The sequence below is a fragment of the Arachis ipaensis genome, chromosome B2 (genome assembly GCF_059453495.1).
Source record: "Arachis ipaensis isolate K30076 ecotype BB chromosome B2, ASM5945349v1, whole genome shotgun sequence".
NCBI classification, from domain to species: domain Eukaryota; kingdom Viridiplantae; phylum Streptophyta; class Magnoliopsida; order Fabales; family Fabaceae; genus Arachis; species Arachis ipaensis.
In genome coordinates this window covers 63314319-63337342 of record NC_142437.1, presented here as the reverse complement: position 1 = coordinate 63337342, position 23024 = coordinate 63314319, and the positions used below count along the sequence as shown (strand labels likewise).

The 23024-nt window shown below is 40.4% G+C and overlaps 1 protein-coding gene across 1 annotated transcript; it reads left to right on the top strand.

Moving 5' to 3' along the window:
* The first annotated feature begins 11613 nt into the window (after positions 1-11613).
* Positions 11614-12372, top strand: LOC148574133 (uncharacterized). Its single transcript, XM_088505858.1, has one exon. It carries the CDS (start codon positions 11614-11616, stop codon positions 12370-12372), a length of 759 nt encoding a protein of 252 aa, XP_088361984.1.
* The last annotated feature ends 10652 nt before the right edge of the window (positions 12373-23024 follow it).

The following is a 23024-nucleotide window of genomic DNA, read 5'->3' as shown; positions in this document are numbered from 1 at the left end:
TTGCATTCTTTGCTTTGTTCCATTCTATATGTCCATTATTTAGTATATTTACATGCTTGCACATGATTGAGGCTATTGTTTGATTTTAGCTCACTTATCCCAAATAAGCCTACCCTTTAAATCACCCTTGTCAGCCACTTTGAGCCTTTTAATCCTCATTTGTTCTATATTTTACCACATCACTAGCTTTAAAGCAGAAAAATAATTAGATATCCCAATTGAATCTTTGGTTATCTTAAGATAGGGATTATGTAACAATTAAAGTGTGGAAAAACTGTGGGAACATGGGTTAATAAGGGAATGTATCATGTTTCTAATTTATTTGAATATTGGGAATTTGGGAACCTACTCATGAAAAACCAAAATAGAAAAATAATAGAAAATCCATGTGCATTGATAAGTTATGTTTATTTCTCTACAAAAAAAAAGAGAAAAAGAAAAAAAATATATAATATAAAAAAATGAATAAATAAAGGGGATAAAATTACCCCAATGCTAAGTTAATAAAAATTTCAATGCACATGTGACAAAAGTAAAGAAATATCAAAAATTTGGTACATGAGTATGGGAATTATGGGTAGCTAGGCATGATTCTAGAGTTATATAGAGTGTATGTGTGTTAGGTAAGAGCTTGGTTAGTCAAAAATTCAATTTATAGCTCACTTAGCCATATATATACCCTCACCCTTACCTTAGCCCCATTACAACCTTGAAAAGACCTCATGATGTTTGCATTGGTACATTAAATATTTGTTGATTGGTTAGATGAAGAACAATGTTTAGAAATCATGATTAGAAAAGAATAGAGTGATTAACCCTAGACACTTGAGAGATTAGAGTGTATACACTACTAGTAAGGGTTCAATGCTTGATTCTATGTTCCCTGCTTTCATGAGCTATCTTCTTACAAGTTTACTTGTCTTTATTTTATATGATTTGAATTAGTGAAATTTGAATTATTTTTGTCTTGGAGAACTTATTTACTTTTAACCAAGTAGGTAGAAACATTTTTGCATGTAGTTGCATTCATAAAGATAGGTTGCATTTCATACATCCTACCATTCCTCTTCATCTTTATAATTTCTCTTGAGCTTAGCATGAGGACATGCTATTATTTAAGTGTGGGGAGGTTGATAAATCACTATTTCATGGTTTATCTTGTGCTCATTTGAGTGGTTTTTATCAACTCTTTACCCACTTATTCATACTATTTGCATGGTTTTACATTTGCCTTCCTAATTATGTGCTTTGATTGAAAACATGCTTCTTTGGACTTATAATTTCTAATATTAATCCTCTTTTATCACCATTAGATGCCTTGATATGTGTGTTAAGTGATTTCAGAGATTACAGGACAGGAATGGCTCAGAGGATGGAAAGGAAGCATGCAAAAGTGGAAGGAATACAAGAAGCTGGAGAAATTGCTAAGCTGTCCAGCCTGACCTCTTTGCACTCAAACGGCAATAACTTTAGCTACAGAGGTCCAAACGACGCGGTTCTAGTTGCGTTGGAAAGCTAACGTCCAGGGCTTCGATTTGATATATAATATACCATAGTTTCTCTGAAGCTAAGCGACGCGACCGCGTGCTCCATGCGGCTGCGTTGCAGTGACAAAAAACCAGCGTGGCAGATTTCCTCTCCGGCAATTTTTGGGCTGTTTCTGACCCAGTTTTCGGCCCAGAAAGCACAGATTAGAGGCTATAAAGTGGGGGAATGTATCTATTCATAAACAGGCTCTCAAATTCACAATTTTAGGATTTAGATATAGTTTTTAGAGAGAGAGGTTCTCTCCTCTCTCTTAGGATTAGGATTTAGGAATTCTCTTAGTTTTAGGAGTGACTTTCAATCCCAGGTTCAATGTTCTTTTACTTTATATTTATCTCTTACTTTCAGATATTTTAATGCTTATATTAGTTATGTTGCCTATTTGGCTTATGCTACATTCATGTTATGATTTTCTTAATTAATATTATTTGAGATATTTCAGATTTATGATTGCTTTCTTTTATTTATATAAATAATTTAGATTTTTTCCTTTTGGCTTTGGTTGATTAATTGGTGACTCTTGAGTTATCAAACTCATTGTTGATTGAAAATTGGAATTCTTCAAGAATTAATTCGAGTTCCAATAACTCTAGCCTTTCCCAAGGAAAGACTAGGACTCGAGGAATCGAAATTAATTCATCCACTTAACTTATCTTCATAGTTAGAAGTTAACAAAGTGGGAGAAAAATCTAATTCTCATCACAATTGATAAGGATAACTAGGATAGGACTTCTAGTTCTTCATACCTTGCCAAGAGTTTATTTTTATTATTATTTTATCTTTCTTGTCATTCAACTAACTTTTTACCTTAATCCAAAACCCCAAAACACACTTTTTCATAACTAATAATAAGAACATACTTCCCTGCAGTTCCTTGAGAAGACGACTTGAGGTTTAAATACTCGGTTATCAATTTTAAAAAGGGGTTTGTTAGTTGCGACAACCAAAACATTTGTACGAAGGGATTTCTGTTGGTTTAGAGACTATATCTACAACGCGACTGTTTTTATAAAATTCTTTAATGGCAAAAATCCTAACGTCACTCTTCCCCAAAAACCTCTCACCTATCAAATCCCACCATTCTCTTCATCACTCACATCCATCCTTCATAGAATCCCACCTACCTCACCATTCAAATTTAAACCACTTTCCCACCCAAACCCACCCATAATGGCCGAACCCTAACCATCTCTCCACCCCTATATAAACCTATCTTTACTCCTTCATTTTCACACAACATACACACTACTTCTCCCCCTTGGCCGAGACACTAAGCCCCATCCATCTCCTCTATTTCTTCTTCTTCTACTCTCTTCTTTCTTCTTTTGCTTGAGGACGAGCAAACCTTCTAAGTTTGGTGTGGTAAAAGCATTGCTTTGTGTTTTTCCATAACCATTTATGGCACCAAAGGCCGGAGAAACCTCTAGAAAGAGGAAAGGGAAGGCAAAAGCTTCCACCTCCGAATCATAGGAGATGGAGAGATTCATCTCAAGGGTGCACCAAGACCACTTCTATGAAGTTGTGGCCAAGAAGAAGGTGATCCCCGAGGTCCCTTTTAAGCTAAAAAAAGGCGAATATCCGGAGATCCGACATGAGATCCGAAAAAGAGGTTGGGAAGTTCTCACCAACCCCATTTAACAAGTCGGAATCTTAATGGTTCAAGAGTTCTATGCCAATGCATGGATCACCAAGAACCATGATCAAAGTGTGAACCCAGACCCCAAGAATTGGCTTACAATGGTCCGAGGGAAATACTTAGACTTTAGTCTGGAAAATGTAAGGTTGGCATTAAACTTGCCCATGATGCAAGGAGATGCACACCCCTACACTAGAAGGGTCAACTTTGATCAAAGGTTGGACCAAGTCCTCATGGACATCTATGAAGAGGGCGCTCAATGGAAGAGTGATTCAAGAGGAAAGCCGGTTCAACTAAGAAGGCATGACCTCAAGCCCGTGGCTAGGGGATGGTTGGAGTTCATCCAATGCTCAATCATTCCTACTAGCAACCGGTCTGAAGTTACTATAGACCGGGCTATCATGATTCATAGCATCATGATTAGAGAGAAAGTAGAAGTTCATGAGGTTATATCCCAAGAACTCTACAAGGTGGCGGACAAGTCCTCTACTGTAGCAAGATTAGCCTTCCCTCACTTCATTTGTCACTTCTGCAATTCAGTTGGAATTGACATAGAGGGAGACATCCTCATTGATGAGGACAAGCCCATCACTAAGAAAAGGATGGAGCAAACAAGAGATCCCACTCATGGACAAGAGCATGAGGACACTCCTCATCATGAAATCCCTGAGATACCTCAAGGGATGCATTTTCCTCCACAAAACTATTGGGCACCTCCCTAGGAGAATTAAGTTCCAACATGGGACAACTAAGGGTGGAGCACCAAGAGCATTCCATCCTCCTCCATGAAATTAGAGAAGACCAAAGAACCATGAGAGAGGAGCAACAAAGGCAAGAAAGAGACATTGAGGAGCTCAAGCACTCCATAAGATCTTCAAGAGGAAGAACAAGCCGCCATCATTAAGGTGGTCCCGTTCTTTAATTTCCTTGCTCTTTATTTTCTGTATTTCAAAAATTATGCTTTATGTTTGTGTCTTTATTATATGATCATTAGTGTCTTAGTGTCTATGCCTTGAAGCTATGAAAATGAATCTATTACCTTTCTTAAAAGAAAAATGTTTTTAATTGAAAAAGAAAAAGAAGTGCATGAATTTCAAATTTTAAAACAGTTTAATTATTTTGATGTGGTGGCAATACTATTGTTTTTCTGAATGAATGCTTGAACAGTGCATATTTTTGAATTTGATTGTTTATGAATGTTAAAATTGTTGGCTCTTGAAAGAATGATGGAAAAAGGAAAAATGTTATCTAATGATCTGAAAAATCATAAAATTGATTCTTGAAGCAAGAAAAAGCAGTGAAAAGCTTGCCAAAAAAAAGAGAGAAAAAGAAAAGCAAGCAGAAAAAGCCAATACCCCTTTAAACCAAAAGGCAAGGGTGATAAAAAGGATCCAAGGCTTTGAGCATCAGTGGATAGGAGGGCCCACAGGAATAAAATCCTGGCCTAAGCTGCTAAACCAAGCTGTCCCTAACCATGTGCTTGTGGCGTGAAGGTGTCAAGTGAAAACTTGAGACTGAGCGGTTAAAGTCAAGGTCCAAAGCAAAAAAAAGAAGAGTGTTCTTAAGAACCCTGGACACCTCTAATTGGGGCCTCTAGCAAAGCTGAGTCACAATCTGAAAAGGTTCACCCAATTATGTGTCTGTGGCATTTATGTATCCGGTGGTAATACTGGAAAACAAAGTGCTTAGGGCCACGGCCAAGACTCATAAAGTAGTTGTGTTCAAGAATCAACATACTTAACTAGGAGAATCAATAACACTATCTGGATTCTGAGTTCCTATAGATGCCAATCATTCTGAACTTCAAGGAATAAAGTGAGATGCCAAAACTATTCAGAAGCAAAAAGCTACAAGCCCCGCTCATCTAATTAATACTGATCTTCATAGATGTTTTTGGAATTCATTGTCTATTCTCTTCTTTTTATCCTATTTGATTTTCAGTTGCTTGGGGACAAGCAACAATTTAAGTTTGGTGTTGTGATGAGCAGATAATTTATACGCTTTTTGGCATTGTTTTTAGTATGTTTTTAGTATATTTTAGTTAATTTTTATTATGTTTTTATTAATTTTTAAATAAAAATCACTTTTCTAGACTTTACTATGAGTTTGTGTGTTTTTCTGTGATTTCAGGTATTTTCTGGCTGAAATTGAGGGACTTGAGCAAACATCTGATTCAGAGGCTGAAAAAGGACTGCAGATGCTGTTGGATTCTGACCTCCCTGCGCTCAAAGTGGATTTTCTGGAGCTACAGAAGCCCAATTGGCGTGCTCTCAATTGCATTGGAAAGTAGACATCTTGGGCTTTCCAGAAATATATAATAGTCCATACTTTCCCGAGATTTGATGGCCCAAACCAGCGTTCCAAGTCAGCTCAAGAATTCTGATGTTTAACTCCAAAACTGGCACAAAAGCTGGAGTTAAATGCCCAAACTGGCACAAAAGCTGGCGTTTAACTCCAAGAAAAGTCTCTACACATGGAATCTTCAATGCTCAGCCCAAGCACACACCAAGTGGGCCCGGAAGAAGATTTCTGCATTAATTACCTATTTTTGTAACCCTAGGCTACTAGTTTTCTATAAATAGGACCTTTTGCTATTGTATTTTCATCTTTTACTCACACTTTTCATAGACCTTTTCACGTTTGGGGCTGGCCTCACGGCCATGCCTAGACCCTCTTGTTCTTATGTATTTTCAACGGTGGAGTTTCTACACACCATAGATTAAGGTGTGGAGCTCTGCTGTTCTTCATGAATTAATACAAAGTACTATTGTTTTTCAAGTCAACTCAAGTCTATTTCTTCTTCAAGATATTCATTCGTTCTTCAACTTGATGAATGTGATGATCCGTGACACTCATCATCATTCTCACCTATGAACATGTGCCTGACGACCACCTCTGTTCTACTAGCACTGGCTTGAATGCGTATCTCTTGGGTTTCTAATCTAAATTGGAACCTTCGTAGTATAGGCTAGAATTATTGGCGGCCATTCCTGAGATCCAGAACGTCTAAACCTTGTCTGTGGTATTCTGAGTAGGATCTGGGAAGGGATGACTGTGACGAGCTTCAAACTCGCGATTGTTGGGCGTGTGACAGACGTAAAAGGATCAATGGATCCTATTCCAACATGATCGAGAACCGACAGATGATTAGCCGTGCGGTGACAGCACATTTGGAACGTTTTCACTGAGAGGACGGGAAGTAGCCATTGACAACGGTGATGCCCAACATAAAGCTTGCCATGGAAAGGAGTATGAATGATTGGAAGAAGGCAATAGGAAAGCAGAGGTTCAGGAGGAACAAAGCATCTTCATATGCTTATCTGAAATTCCAACCAAAGAATTACATAAGTATCTCTATCTTTATTTTATGTTTTATTTATCTTTTAATTATCAATTCTCCATCACCATCTGAATTCGCCTTACTGGGATTTACAAGGTGACCATAGCTTACTTCAAGCCGACAGTCTCCGTGGGATCGACCCTTACTCACGTAAGGTTTATTACTTGGACGATCTAGTGCACTTGCTGGTTAGTTGTGCGGAATTGTGACAAAGTGTGATTCACGTTTAAGAGCTCCAAGTCCTTTGGCGCCATTGTTGATGATCATAATTTCACATACCAGGAGCCTCAAAATATCATATATAGACAAAGGCATTATACTCACACATTCTCCTAAATCACACATGTAGTCAGAAAATACTACACCACCAATAGTACAATTAACCATACATGGACCTGGATCACTACACTTTTCAAGTATACCTCCCATTAAAGCAGATATAGGACTACCTAAAGGAATAGTTTCTAATTTATTAATTTTGTCTTTATGTATACATAAATCTTTTAGAAACTTTGCGTATTTAGGTACCTGTTGAATAACATCAAAAAGGGAAACAGTTACCTCAACCTTTTTGAATATTTCTACCATTTTGGGATCAGGTTCCAGCTGCTTCCTGGGCTTCCTTGCAAGTTGTGGAAATGGAATAGGAATGGCATTTTCTGTAGTGTCTGTGCCATTTGGTGCTTCTTCCTGTGATTGAGCTTCTTCTTCTTCTTCAGCCATGTCCTGTATGTCCTCTTCCTCCTCAACATCTTCTATTTCCACTACCTCTTCAGCTGAGGCGTGTTCTGGTGGGCTTGGCTCCTCCTGATTCCTCTCTTGCAATGTGGTTCCGGACCTTAGGGTGATGGCATTAATGCTACCCTTTGGATTGGGTAATGGTTGAGAGGAGATTCCACTGGAGCTCAAAGGCTGGTTATTGGAGTTATTCATTGATCCAATCTGTGAGACAAGAGCTTGCAAGTTAGAGTTCAGACCATTTAGAGTAGAAGTAAGGTTGTTTTCCATGGCCTGTTGTCTCCGATCAATAGATTGTAGTAACTCATCATTAGAAGATGAAGAAGGACAAGTGATCTGAGAGGTCTGCTATTGGTTGTGCTGTGATCCTTGGAATTGCCTCAGGTGAGGTGCTCTGTAAGGCTGGTTCTGGTTCTGCTGCCTGTTGTTGTTATTATTCCACCTCTGATTTCCCTGATTGTCTCTGCCTCCTCTGTTATTGTTGTCCCTCCAATTCTGGTTAGAATTATCTCTCTAATTCTGGTTAGAATTATCCTGCCATCCATGGCTGTAATTGCCACCTTGATTGTACCCTTGGTTGGGACGGTCATAGAAGTTATGAGTGGCTGCCACGGTGTTGTCTTCCTGCTGGAGCTGCGGACATTCATCAGTATAATGGCTATAATCAGCACAGATTCCACAAACTCTCTGTGGGACTAACTGTTGGCTTTGCTGTGGTGGAGAAGGTTGAGCTTGCTGAACTTGTTGTTGATTCAATTGCATCTGCTTCAGTAAGTTGGTCATTTCACAGATACTCTGAGTTAAAGCAGCAGTCTCTCTGCTAGAGGATACTTCTGCAATAGTTTTTGAACGGCCTTATTTCTGCCTGTGATTCCGAGTAGATTCAGCTAAGTCGCTGATCAATTGCCATGCCTCATCAGTGGTCTTGTACTTTTTCATAGACCCGTTGCTAGCACTTTCCAATGTGGTCTTATCTTGGGGTCTCATGCCCTGTGTGACGTAGCTGAGCAACACTATCTTGTCAATCATATGGTGTGGGCATGCTTCCAGAAGGTTGTTGAAGCGCTCCCAATATTCATAGACAGTTTTGGACTCATCCTGAACAATCATGGAAATGTCTTTCCTTAGTTTATCAGTAACTTCAGCTGGAAAGAATTTTTCCAAAAATTCTCTTTTGAGCGTATCTCAGTCAGAAACAGTTGCTGCGGGTTGGGTGTAGTACCACTCTCTTGCTTTTCCCTTAAGAGAGAACGGAAAAGCTTTCAACAAAATTGAAGTTTTATCTGCACCATCACGCCTGACAGTAGAACAGGCTGCTTGAAAATCTCTCAGGTGCTTGATAGGCTCTTGAGCAGGTAAGCTATGAAACTTAGGCATCAAATTGAGCAGTGTAGTCTTTATTTCGAAGTCTGTAGCCACTGCTGGGTGATGCGCTTGAAACGGTTGCATTGTAAAATCAGGGGCTCCAGCCTACTGGATAGTAATTCTCCTAGGTGCTGCCATGTTACCTACACGTAAATCAACCGAATTAGCAGAAAGGGAGCTTGTTTCTTCCTCAAGTGACATTTCAGATTCGCCCTCAGAGAGGACTAACTGACGCCAAGCTTGCCTTATTCGTGAGATAGTTCTTTCAATCTCAGGATCAAATACTGGCAAGCTTGGATCTGGAAGTGAACGCGTCATTTAACGAAAGAAACATGTAGCTCATAGTAGCAAAAATAAAATAAAATGCAGGTAAATAAATCCCAATCAATAACTTAGCACTCTATTGCAACTCCCCGGCAACGGCGCCAAAAATTGACGTGGCGGAAATTGGCGAGTTAAGAAATTATTATAAGAGATACGTTGCAAGTACAGTTCTTAACCAACTGAAAATCCACTTATCAATTTAGAAGGGTTGTCACAAAATTAAAATTAAAATTAGAATACTGGGAGTATGAATCCCAGGTCGTCTCCCAACGGGTTGCAAAATGGTATGCTATTTTATTAATCAGATGTTTTCTAAAATGGTTTGAGTTGATAAACAGGAAATTAAATTAGAGAATTTATGTAACCTTAAATAAAAACCTTGATTGGGAGTAGATTAGTTGGAAGCCCTATTCTTGTTGAAGTACTCTCAAGATTAATTGATAATTGAAGGTTGTTCTGCTTAGTTATCCCCTACTAGGTAGAGGAAAGTCAAGCAAGTTGGAAAGCTATTTCTAGTCACAATTCCTAATCTTCTCCCTTGGGAAGGACTAGTGTCAATGACCAGAGGGCAATCCAACAATAAACCCAATTACAATTTTTCTCTTGAGTAATCCAACTCAAGGTTTCCTTTCAATCATCTCCCAATCAAGTTATGGAACTACTCGCTCATTGTGAATGTAAACTTTATAACATAAGAAAGGGAAGTAAAGAAAGACATGATAAATAATAATTAAAAGATCAATTAAAAATAAAAATAGTTCTTGTATTAATAAATTCTAAAAATAATCCAATAATAATTCTGAATAAATTGAAGACATGGAAGAGTAAGAGACAAGTAAGGAAACAAACTAGAATGACGAAATCCTTGACGGAGGTAATAACTCTTCTCAATGTTCCAATCCAAAAAGTAATAAAATCAAATCCTAAGAACTATGAATATGTAGAGAGAAAACCTAGAGGAGAGGTAAAATCAGATCTAAAACTAAAACTATGTAGAATGAATGTTGTTTTTTGTCTCTGCATGTTCCCTGGCTCTAATCTACTTTTCTGGGCCGAAACCTGGGTCAAAACAGGGCCCAAAATCGCCCCCAGCGAATTCTGTAGATCGCGCATATCACGCGATCGCGTCATCCAGGCGTTCGCGTCATCCAGCATTTTGCCTTGCCACGCGTGCGCGTCGTCCACGCCTTCGCGTCACTGGTGCAGTTTCCAATCCGCGCGGTCGCGTGAGCCATGTGTCCGCGTCATTACAATTTCCTCTATATCGCGCGGCCGCGTGAGCCATGCGCCCGCGTCACTTCTCGCTGGTCATCTCCTTAATTTCTTGTGTTCCTTCCATTTTTGCAAGCTTCCTTTCCAATCTCCAAGTCATTCATGCCCTATAAAGCCTGAAACACTTAACACACAGATCACGGCATCGAATAGAATAAAGGAGAATTAAAATACAAAATTAAAAGTCTCTAGGAAGCAAGTTTTCAACCACAAAGTATTTTTAGGAAGGAATTATAAATACATGCTTATTTAATGAATAAGTGGGTAAAGATTTGATAAAACCACACAATTAAAGACAATATAGACCATAAAATAATGGTTTATCAGTGGCATTTGCTCATTCTACTCCCACTACACGGACGAATGTCTGAGCCTCCAAGAAGATAACACTCTAGCGGCTACCCACAACTTTTATGATCGCCCCTGCTATGAACGTTCTAATCAAGGATACCATAACCAAGGTGGCAATTATAATCAAGGGTACCCACAACAAGGAGGCAATTATAGCCAAGGGAGTAACAACTCCAATCAAGGATGGAGGGATAGCTCCAACCAAAGTTGGTGGGACAATTATCAACAAGGAGAAAGGGACAATGGAGGCAACCAAAGATGGAACAACAACACTTCAGAAAACCGCTATTCACAAAACCCTCCAAACCAACAACCAAATCAAGGAAGGAACTATCAAACCTACATACCACCTCATAGACAACCACTTCCAACCAACCAATCCCAAGCACCACAAATTACCTACCCTTCCACATCCCCAAATCAAGATGACACACTCCGATCCATACTCCAAGGACAAAAGAACTCCAAAACACCCTCAACTCAAGTCTTAATGGCCTCACTTCTACTCTCCAAGCTCTCATTGCTCGCATGGAGCCACCTTCTATTCCCACTCCTCAAGCCTCAACCTCCAGTGCCATACCCTCTCAATCTTTACCCAACCCCAAAGGTGGCATCAATGCCGTTACCTTGAGGTCTGGAACGTAATTAAAGGAAAGAGACTCAAAGGCACCCAACCCAATGCAAGTTTCTCAAGAGGAGGATGGAGTCGAGATAGAAGAAATTGAAGAGGAGGAGGAGTCACATGTAATAGTTGAAGATGAAGACCCTCAACCAAGGAGTGAAGTCCCTAGAAAGGAGCAAATTTTAAAGGAAGCGGCTCAACCAATTCCGTTTCCCACATTGGCAAAAAAAAGCTAAGAAGCCTGTGGAGCTTGATCCAACCATGGTGAAGATGTTCAAGAAAGTAGAGGTAACCATTCCCCTCTTTGATGATATACATCAAGTTCCTAAATATGCGAAATTTCCTAAGGACTTGTGTATGAACAAAGATCGAATTCATGAGTTGGAAACCATTCCATTGGGTAGTTCCATTTCGGCTTTGATGGGATCCATTCCGGAAAAGTGTGTTGATCCGGGTCCTTGCTTAGTTTCTTGTATCATCGATGGGGTCCAATTTGTTGATTGTATGTGCGACCTTGGTGCATGTGTTAGCATTATGCCTCTCTCCGTTTATCATTTGTTGAAGCTCCCACCGTTGAAGCGGTCGGCGGCTAGGTTCGTCTTGGCGGACAAGAGCATAATAACCGTGTCGGGTATTGCGGAGGATGTGTTGGTCGACATTAAGGGTTTGATATTTCCAATTGATTTCCATATCATTGAGATGCCACCAAGTGAATCCGAGAGGGCGTCATCTATCCTACTTGGGAGACCATTTTTGCGGACCTCTAGATTCAAGTTGGATGCCCATTCGGGAACCTACTCATTCGAGATAAATGGGAGAATTGTAAGTTTTAGCCTAGAAGAAGCAATGAGACACCCACCGGAGAACCATTCCATATTCCGGTGTGATCTAATTGATAACATTGTGGCGGAAGTGCATTGTGCGAAGCTAGAAGAGAAACATATGATTGAAGAAAATGGTGACAATCCAAGTGAAGAAGCTCAAGTGACAAGCCAAGAGAAAAAGCTAGAATTGAAGCCATTGCCACCCCATCTAAAATACTCATACCTTGATGAAGCCCACAAGTTTCCGGTAATCATAGCAAGGGAGCTAAATTCTCAACAAGAAGAAAAGTTGCTATGTGTTTTGAGGAGGAACAAAAGGGCAATAGGGTGGAGTTTGGCGGATCTAGTGGGATAAGTCCCCAAGTGTGTGAGCACCGGATCTTTTTGGAAGAGGAAGCTAGACCCGTGAGACAACCTCAAAGGCGATTAAATCCTACTATTTTGGAGGTTGTCAAGAAAGAGGTGACACGGTTACTTGAGGCGGACATCATCTACCCTATTTCGGATAGTGAATGGGTAAGCCCCGTTCAAGTTGTGCCTAAGAAGTCCAGGGTAACTACAATCAAGAATGAAAGCGGGGAGCTCATCACAACGCGGGTGCAAAACTCTTGGCGAGTATGCATAGACTACCGAAGGTTGAATGCGGCCACTAGAAAGGATCATTTTCCACTTCTGTTTATTGATCAAATGCTCGATCGATTATCCGATAAATCTCATTATTGCTTCCTAGACGGCTATTCGGGATACTTTCAAATACACATTGCTCTAGAGGACCAAGAAAAAACAACATTTACTTGCCCCTTCGGAACTTATGCCTACAAGCGTATGCCATTCGACTTATGCAATGCACCGGCAACTTTCCAAAGGTGCATGATGAGCAACTTTGCGGATTTTCTAGAGCAATGCATGGAGGTATTCATGGATGACTTCACGGTATATGGTGATTCTTTTGATCATTGCTTGGATAGTCTTGAAAAAGTTTTGGAAATGTGTACTAAAACCAACCTTGTCTTAAATTTTGAGAAATGTCATTTCATGGTCAAGCAAGGTATTGTTTTAGGACATATTGTTTCCAAAGATGGTATCTCTGTAGATCCGGCTAAAATTAATGCCATATCTAGTTTGCCTTACCCGTCTTCCGAGAGGGAGGTCCGCTCTTTTCTTGGACATGCAGGATTTTATCGGAGATTCATCAAGGATTTTAGCAAGGTAGCATTGCCTCTCTCAAAGTTGCTACAAAAGGATGTTGAATTTGATTTAAGCAAGGAATGCATGGAGGCTTTCGACAAGCTCAAGGTAGCATTGACCCAAGCTCCCATTGTGCGAGGGCTGGATTGGAGTCGGCCATTTGAAATCATGTGTGACGCTTCAAATTTTGCCGTGGAAGCCGCGTTAGCACAACGCGAGGGTAAGAATCCATATGTTATAGCCTATGCATCAAAAATATTAGATGGAGCCCAATCCAACTACACTACTATCGAAAAAGAACTTTTGGCCATTGTTTTTGCCTTGGACAAGCCCAATCCAACTACACTACTATCGAAAAAGAACTTTTGGCCATTGTTTTTGCCTTGGACAAGTTCCGAGCATATCTTCGCGGTTCAAAGGTGGTAGTGTACTCGGATCATGCAGCATTAAAGTATTTGTTGGCTAAAAAGGAATCCAAGCCGAGATTGATTAGATGGGTTTAATTGTTGCAAGAGTTTGACTTGGAAATCAAGGATAGGAGTGGTACGCAAAACTTAGTCGCGGACCATTTAAGTCGCCTTGAACACACAAAAGGCGATACTACTCCTATCAATGATTCATTTTCCTTTGAGGGCTTGCATGCAATCTCAGAAACCATTTCTTGGTATGCACCAATAGCCAATTACTTAGTATCTCGCTCCTTCCCTCCAAATCTCTTCAAACATCAAAGGGATAAGCTAAAAAGCGAATCCAAATACTATGTGTGGGATGACCCATACCTTTGGAGATGTGGGGCAGATCAAGTAATTCGGAGGTGCATTCCACAAACCGAATTCTACTCAATCTTGGAAGCTTGCCACTCCTCCGAAGGAGGAGGCCACTTTGGACCTCAAAGAACGGCAAGGAAAATCGTAGATTATGGTTTTTGGTAGTCAACTCTTTTCAAGGACTCCTCTCATTTTTGTAAAACTTGTTCTCAATGCAGTAGATTTGGCAATATCTCTAAGAAGGATGAAATTTCCCAGCGAACCATGCTGTTTTGTGAAATTTTTGATGTGTAGGAATCGACTTCATAGGGCCATTCCCAAATTCTAATGGTTTCCTCTACATCCTACTCGCCGTTGATTATGTATCCAAATGGGTGGAAGCGGTACCCACCCAGACGGATGATGCTAATGTAGTCCTTTCTTTTGTGAGACATAATATTATTTGTAGGTTCGGGTCGCCACGAGCAATCGTGAGCGACCAAGGTTCACACTTTTGCAACAAAAGAATGGACGGACTAATGAAGAAATATGGCATCATGCATAAAGTGGCCACGGCCTACCACCCACAAACGAACGGCCAAGCCGAGGTTTCCAATCAGGAGATTAAACGCATCTTGGAAAGGATTGTGAAACCCAATAGGACAGATTGGAGTGCCAAGCTCACCGATGCATTACGGGCCTACCGAACGGCATACAAAATGCCAATTGGCATGAGTCCCTTTCGGTTGGTGTACGACAAAGCTTGCCACTTACCGGTGGAAATAGAGCACAAGGCGTATTGGGCCATCAAGGAGTGTAACCCGAGTTTGGGTGGAGCCGGAATTGAAAGGAAGCTTCAACTGGCGGAGTTGGAATGTTTGAGGCTTTAAGCTTATGAGAACTCTAGAATTTACAAGGAGAAAATGAAAGCCATCCATGATAGGAACATAAGAGGCAAAGAATTCAAGGCCGGTGATCTCGTCCTTCTTTATAATTCTAGATTGAGATTGTTGTCCGATAAATTAAGGTCGAAATAGGAAGGCCCATATCAAGTAGTGAAAGCGGAACCGTATGGGGTTTACCATTTATGCCATCCCTCAAGTTCGGATGTTTTCAAGGTCAATGGGCACCGTCTCAAGTTGTATCATGGTGAGCAAATGAAGAGCAACAAAGAGATTGAGGTATTCCTTTTGGAAGATGAACCTCTTGGCAAAGAACAATGAGCAAGTGAAAGTCCAACTTAAGGACATTAAACAAAAGTGCTAGGTGGGAGACACCCCACCATGGTAAGATCTATCCTCTTTTCCCTCTTGTATATAGTTTTCTCTTAACCTCTTGATTAGTTTGTAATTGCTTAGCTATAGCCTTCTTAGACTAGAATTGCTTGTGACTACCTTGGATAACTTGTTCATAAAGACCTACATTGATTTTTCCATGAATGACTTGCTTATGTGGTAGAAGCACAATTCTCCTTAGGTTTTGCATTGCTTTTAGGTGTTTTTGACCTCTTTGGCTTGTTTGGCCTGAGAACACATGCTAATTAGGCACTTTTCTATTCAAAAAAGGGGGGGGGGGGGAGGGCACGCATGCGTGCACAGTGCGCGTATGCGTCCCTAAGCTTTCGCAACTCCTAGGCAATTTACGAGAGAGTTGTGCAAATTCTGGGCCAGCTTTAGGCCCTGGGCATAACCTTCATCACGCGTGCGCGCAATAGACGCGTACGTGTCCATGGCAATTCGCGCAAGAGCACGCGTTCACGCACTAAACGCGCACACGTCACTCTTGCAATTTGCGGCCCTGGGCCATCGACCAGAGAGTTGTACCCTGGTTGGGCCAATTCCATGCCACTGGCCCAACTGCACTCACGCGTAGGCGAACTTGGCGCTCGCGCGTCCTCAGCCATAATACCAATCGACGCGACAGCGCACCTTGCGCGTCCACGTCACTCACCAAATTTTATCTTCTGGTACTTTTTCCCGAGAGTTAGGCCAGAGTTGTGCTCAACGTGTGCTGAGGGCACAACACATATGCACGCACATGCGCACCTGGCGCTGGCGCGCACACTCACATTTCGCTACTTCACGCACACGCGCACCACGCGCGTCCGCGTTGTTACGGATTTTTGCCCATGCACGCCCACGCATGTATGGCGCGCGTGCGTCGGTTTCGCGAACAACTTAAATGAGAGTGTGCCTTTCTCCCTCCATTTTCTTTCTCTCCTCTCACCATCATCTCTCTTCTTCACCTCTACCCCCCTCTACCATCCCTACCTCTTCTTCTCCACCACCTCTGGCCGGCGGACCCACACCTCTCTTTCCCCTCTTCTTCTTCACTAACCTTTCTCTCATCCCCATACCTTGTTTCCTTCTTCCCCCTTCAAGGTACCCCTCCTTTCTAATCTTCTTTTTGTGTTTCCCTTTTCTCTCTTTCCATTCCCTTAATTACATGCTTTTACTCTTTTTTTTCTCTTAAGTAGTTGCATTCATGCTCTCTTTATTTGATTGCATTTTCTTTCCTCATTTCTTCTCATTTTCTCATGGGTGTTCTAAGTGGAGCTCACTCTTGCTTTGATGAGTTTGTTTGATTTACTTGCTTTATTTTGTAATTAGTGGTGTGATATGATGCTTGATGATGCTTTATGGGATGCTACATTGCCACTTTTCTCTAAGTTTTTGTCATAAAGGGATGCACACCAAGTGTTTGATGAAAGACCCATATGACTTCTTGGAATTATTTTGACTAAGTGTTCTCTATTTTGGCGTTCTTTCTCATTCACTTGTTTCTTCATGAATAAATTAAGCTTACTACATTTCTTGCTTCATTTCTACAAGCTCATCCCCTATTTTTCTTACTTTTTGTTGTTGTTGACTAAGAGTGTGCGCTTCTCATGCTTTTTGTTCGCATGCTTATACCACTCATGTCTCACATGCTAGCGACTAGCTATGATCTTCATTGTTGCCTTAGTTACATGTTGCAGCTGTCATGTATCTAAGCCATTTATTCTTTTGTGCTTTATCACTTGCATGATTATTCTTTCTTGGCGCATCTTTAAGCTTAATTTCACCACCTTTTCTTCTCTTCTAGGATGGTGATCAAAAGAGACAATGGAAAGGCGCCCAAGAAGGCTCCATCGTGGTCTACTAGCAAAGCACAACAAGACCCGCGAGCTAAGCCCCTCATCACCAAGACTAGGAGCGTCGCTAACATTGATGTCTTGGAAAAAGACAATCCGGCGAGGGATCCGAACAAGTTCCCCAACCGCTATTGTGAACTTGCCCATCCCTTGATCAAGCCAAGAAACTATCATGCGGAGCCCTTTCTAGCCCCTCCGGCTCATGTCATACCGTTCATTATGCCCCGCATCGAACGGCGGCAATGAGAATTCCTATTGAGGAAGCCACGGAAGGCGAACTTGTCTTGGGTGGTTGAATTTTACACCAACTACCACTCCTCTTCCCTTACATCGGTATTTGTGCGACGAAAGCAAGTTCCCGTCATGGAGGAGGCCATTCAAAATGTGCTTAAGACCGGACCATTAGTGGAAGGGGTTGATGCCTATCAAGAGATTTTGTCGGCACGGTGCCAATATGCGTTTAATTGGGATTCCATCCTCACGGTCATTGCCATACCCGAATCATTCTGGATTCGAGGAAGGATGAGGCCCCGACCCAAGGGCATCACCGCACATTTTTTCACCAGAGAGGCTCAAGCATGGGCCCAAATTCTAGCCCACTATGTGCTTCCCAGCACCCATGGCTCTTCTATCACTGCCGAATTAGCCTTGTTGGTTTGGTGTGTCCTCACAGAGAGACCGGTGCATATTTCCCGTCTCATCCGCCAATCTATGGGCCGCATTCACGCTAAAGGGAATCTATCTTTTCCCGCTCTAGTGACCGACTTAGTCGCCGCAGCCGGTGTTTCCCGAGAGACCAAGGACAAAAGGGCCAAGATACCGGTGGACGGCGATGTCGTTCCAACCGGGAGATATCTTCACTCTCCGACAGACACCGAAGAGCCTCCCCTAGCCGCCCCCATGAGCATTCCCTCCACATCTTCCGCACCACCAAAATCACCTATGCAATGCATTGAGGAACTCCACAAGAAGCTTGACCATTATGAGCGGCGTAACCAACGCCGATACGCTTTTGTCAAAAAGCTTCTAAGTTGCCTAGTATCACCTATGGAAGAACCGGAGATTTCCACGTCCACCGGCACCGATGATGAGGGAAGTGATAATGATGAAAAGGATGGACACTCGGAAGCCGAACCACCACTCCGTCTCACTCAAGGCACGGAGGACCGTGCCAACTTCTAAGTGTGGGGAGGTCGGTCGGCCGACCGGTCTTCGTAGGTAACACCCGAATAAACTCCTTGAACTTCTTTCCTTGAGCTAGAGTAGATTGCATATTAGTATCTCTTAATAAATCTACTCGGTTAGAGCAATGACTTCTATTCTAGAAAATTATAACTTTAGGGCGACCCTACCAATCTTGAAATTTGAAAATCTTTTGATGCTTAACTTGTTTGAAGAATGTATTTTGGAGCATGGGATTTGAGCCAAGACCACAAGCAAGCGAGTTTTGAGCCCAATGGTGTTGGTTACATCTTATAACCACTTATTTCCCCTTCTTGTGTGCAATATTCTCTTTCTATGATTGTGATCTTTAATTTGTTTAATTCTTTATGTCCATTATTTTGTGTGTTCATGCATTTATATGATTGAGGCCATCATTTCATCCAGCTCACTTACCCAAATGGCCCTACCTTTTATCTTCCCTTGTTAGCCAATTTGAGCCTACGCTTAACCCAATTATTCTTTACTTTAGCACATTACAAGCCTTAAGCAGAAAATAATAAATGTCCTTTATTTGGATCTTTGATTAGCTTAGGCTAGTGAGAGTGTTCATTATTCAAGTTTGGGGAGGCTTAGGACCATTGGTTGGGATGAAACGGTATTTTTGTTTCATATTTCTATATTGGGATTTAGGTATATACTCGTGTATTGATTAAATAGACCTTATGCATTAATGTTCTTGTATATAGTTTGAAAGAAAAAAAAAAGAAAAGAAAAAAATGGAAAAAATGAGAAAAAGAAAGAAGAAAAAATATATAATAAAAAAAGAAAGAAAAAGAAGAAAAATAATAAAAAAGGGACAAAATGCCCCAAAGTGAAGTCCAATAAGAGTCAATGCATAAGTGTTGTGAACTAAAAAGGAATACATGAGTGTGTAAAAAAGTGAGAAAAATGGGTAGTTAGGTTATTTTGAACTGTATAGGATGACATAGGTTAGGTGGGAAGTCTAAACTCGTCAAAGATTCAAATTTCAAGCTCACTTAACCATATATGCATCCCACCTTGACCCTAACCCCATTACAACCAATGAAAAAACCTCATGATACTTGTATGCATGCCTGAAATAAATGTCGATTGTTAGAAGAAAAACAAATCTTGAAAAGCATGATTAGGGGAGGATAGAGAGAATCAACCCTAAATACTTGAGAGAATAGAGTGCAAACACTTCCGGTGAGGGTTTGAATCTCAATTCCTTGTTCCCGGCTCTCGCGAGCGTTCTTCATACAGGTTATGCATATGTCACTTTGATGACTAGAATTGGTAGAGTTCACACATTGTCCATCATCTTGCCCTATGAGCACATACATATGTGTTTTCTAGAAAGAATGAATTACTCTTGGCCAAGTAGATAGTAGCATACACCCTACTTGCATTCATGTAGGTAGATTACATCACATGAGTCCTACGCCCTTGCAGTCCTTTGATCTTTTGCTTTCCCTTCGCATGAGGACATGCTAGACTTTAAGTGTGGGGAGGTTGATAAACCCCGTTTTCAGGGTTTATCATGCATAGAATCTAAGGGTTTTATCAATGATCTTCCACATTTATTCATATAAAATTGCATGATTTTGTGTCTCTTTCCCATTTTTCCTCATAAATGAAAATATGCTTCTTTGCATCAAAATTGATACGTTGTAATCCTCCTCAATTACCATTAGATGCCTTGATCCATTTGTTGAGTGATTTCAGAAGTTACAGGGCAAAATTGGCTAAGAGGAATGAAGGAAGCATGCATGAATGGAAGGAGCATGAAACAAAATCAAAGAATTGAATTTGCACACGCACATGCACGCGCACCGTGTGCATACGCGTGGATGCGTTCGTCCAGAACCAGTGCAGTGGACCCGAGCAAGGAGCCGGCATGCCTATATGGCTGGGTCATACCCCTTATGACGTTTGCGCGCACCTCACGCCTACGCACAATATCGCAAAGGAACCAGGGACGCGTACGTGTGCAGTGTGCGTACGCGTCGATGTGCGCACAAGATTTTTTAAATGAAACACGTGCCCAGCGATTTCAGGGGATTCCGAGGCCCTGTTTTAGAGCAGATTTTGGAGGGAAAAGCTTAAGAAGACCAAGGATTAGGAGTGTTAGGACAATTAGTCATAATTCTAGATTTTTTTTGGGAAGTTAGTTACATTTTATTTCAAGAGAGAGAAGCTCCAACTTCTCTCTAGGTTTTCATCTTCCATTGCAAGTTTCCTTGGGGTTCTTGGTGAGATCCATTGATAATTGACTTTTTGTTTTGCTACAAGTGTAGATTTACTCTCCTTCTACTCGCAATTGATGTTCTTTTGATTCAATTTCTTAGATCTAGATTTGGTTCATTTTGCTACTTTGAATTTGGATTAATGAATTGAGGTTTTATTCAATTGTATGATTGTTGATGATTGTTTGGATTAGATAGCCTTGATTCAATTCCCTTCTCTCACTTACATCATGTTTTCTATAATTGCCTACCAATTGCTTGTGATAATGACAACCTTAGCTATGGAGTAGATTTTTCTTGCTTGGCCTAGGGGTTGAGTTATTGGAGACACTTGAATAGTGAATATTAATTGTAGATTATGAATTGAGAATTGCTAATTGACTTGGAGTGCACTAAAGCTAGACTTCCCTAGGGTGAGTGAAGAGAGTAACTTTTGCGTGGTCTAGAAATTCGCAGATAAATCCTCGTTGCAGGTATTGCTTCTAAACCAACAAAAATCCTTTCTTACAAACGTTTTGGTTGTCACAAGTAACAAACCCCTAAATAAATTGATAACCGAAGTATTTAAACCTCGGGTCGTCTTCTCAAGGAACTGCAGGGAGGTATGTTCTTATTATTGGTTATGAGTCTTGTAAATTGGGGTTTTGAAGGTAAGGAACGGATAATTTAAATGACAAATAAAATAAATAAATAACTATAAAATAAACTCTTGGCAAGGTATGAGAATTTGGAAGTCCTATCCTAGTTATACTTATCAATGGTGATGAGAATTGAATTTTAATCCCACTTAGTTAGCATTTACTAAAGTAAAGGAAGGTCAAGTGACTAATTAGTTTGATCCTCAGGTCCTAGTCAATTCCTAAGAAAGGACTGGAGTTTATTGAAGTTCAATTCAATTAGCAAAGACAACAATTATCAATCACGTTGAGTTTGATAACTCAAGAGTTGCCAATTAATCAACCAAAACCAAGAGGAAAAAAATGCAAATTATTAATGTAAATAAAGGAAAGCAATCATAATTCTGAAATATCTCAAATTATATTAAATAGGAAAGCAGTAAAATATCTGAAAGTAAAAGGGAAATATAAAGTAAAGGAATGTTGAACCTGACAAGGAGTTAGAATACTAAATTGGAATAATAAGAAATCCTAATCCTAAAACCTAAGAGAGAGGAGAGAACCTCTCTCTCTAAAAACTACATCTAAACTATGAAAAGTGAATAATTGGAGAGCTCCCCCTTGAATGGATGCATTCTCCCACTTTATAACCTCTAATCTATGCTTTCTGGACTTGGATTTGGGCTAAAAGGGTTTCAGAAATTGCTGGGAGCATTTTCTATATTTTCTGGTGCGTGGCATCTGTCACGCGTCTGCGTAGGTCACGCGGTCGCGTCATCTGGAGTTTTCCTTATCACGCGTTCGCTTCGGTCATGCGTCCGCGTCATCTGTGTTCTGCTCATGGCGCGCATCTGCGTCAGTCACGCGTTCGCATCGCTGTCTTTTCGTGCTAGGCTTGCGGCCGCATCGTCCATGCGTTCGCGTCGCTACCAGTTTCTTCAAAAACTCCATTTTGTGCTTTCCTTCCATTTTTTTATGTTTCCTTTCCATCCTTTAAGTCATTCCTGCCTTAGAAGATCTGAAACTACTTAACACACAAATCACGGCATCGAATGGTAATAAATGGTAATTAAAATAAATAATTTCAAAGCATAGGAAACATGTATTTCACATATATCACATAATAAGGAAGGGAAAGTAAAATCATGCAATTTACATGAATAAGTGAGTGAAGGATTGAATAAATCACCTAAATTGAGCACAATATATATCATAAAATATGGGTTTATCAACCTCCCCACACTTAAACAATAGCATGTCCTCATGCTAAGTCCAAGATAAAGAGTAAGGTAAGGTTAAAGTGGTGGAATCTCATGCAATGCAATTTATCCTAAATGCAACTACCTAAATGAATCATGCAATTCTAATTGTTATTCACTTGTATATAAAACTTACATGTAGTTAAATTAATTCACATTCTCAAGGAATCATATATGCATAGCCATCCTTAGATAATGTTAAAGCACTTTTACAATTGAGATGGGTAAAAAAGTATTTTTCAAACTTGCAAGACAATTAACAATTCAAGCAGAGATATATGGTGATGAGCTATTGAACCCTCACTGGATTTTGTGTTTACTCTCTAGTCACTCAGTGTTTATTGGGTTAATCACTCTATTCTTCTTTTTATCCTGACTTTCTATAACTTTGTTCTTCATCTAACTAATCAACAATTATAGAACACAGACATACAAAAATCATGAGGTCTTTTTCAAGGTTGTAATGGGGCCAAGGTAAAGGTAAGGGTATATGTATAAGGCTAAGTAAGCTAATAAGTGAATCCTTGACTAGTCTAAGATCTCACCTAACATACATATTTTGTAATTCAAAGCTTCTCAACCTATTTGCCCAACTTTTCTCACTTTGTATTGCAAGCTCATGCATTAACTTAA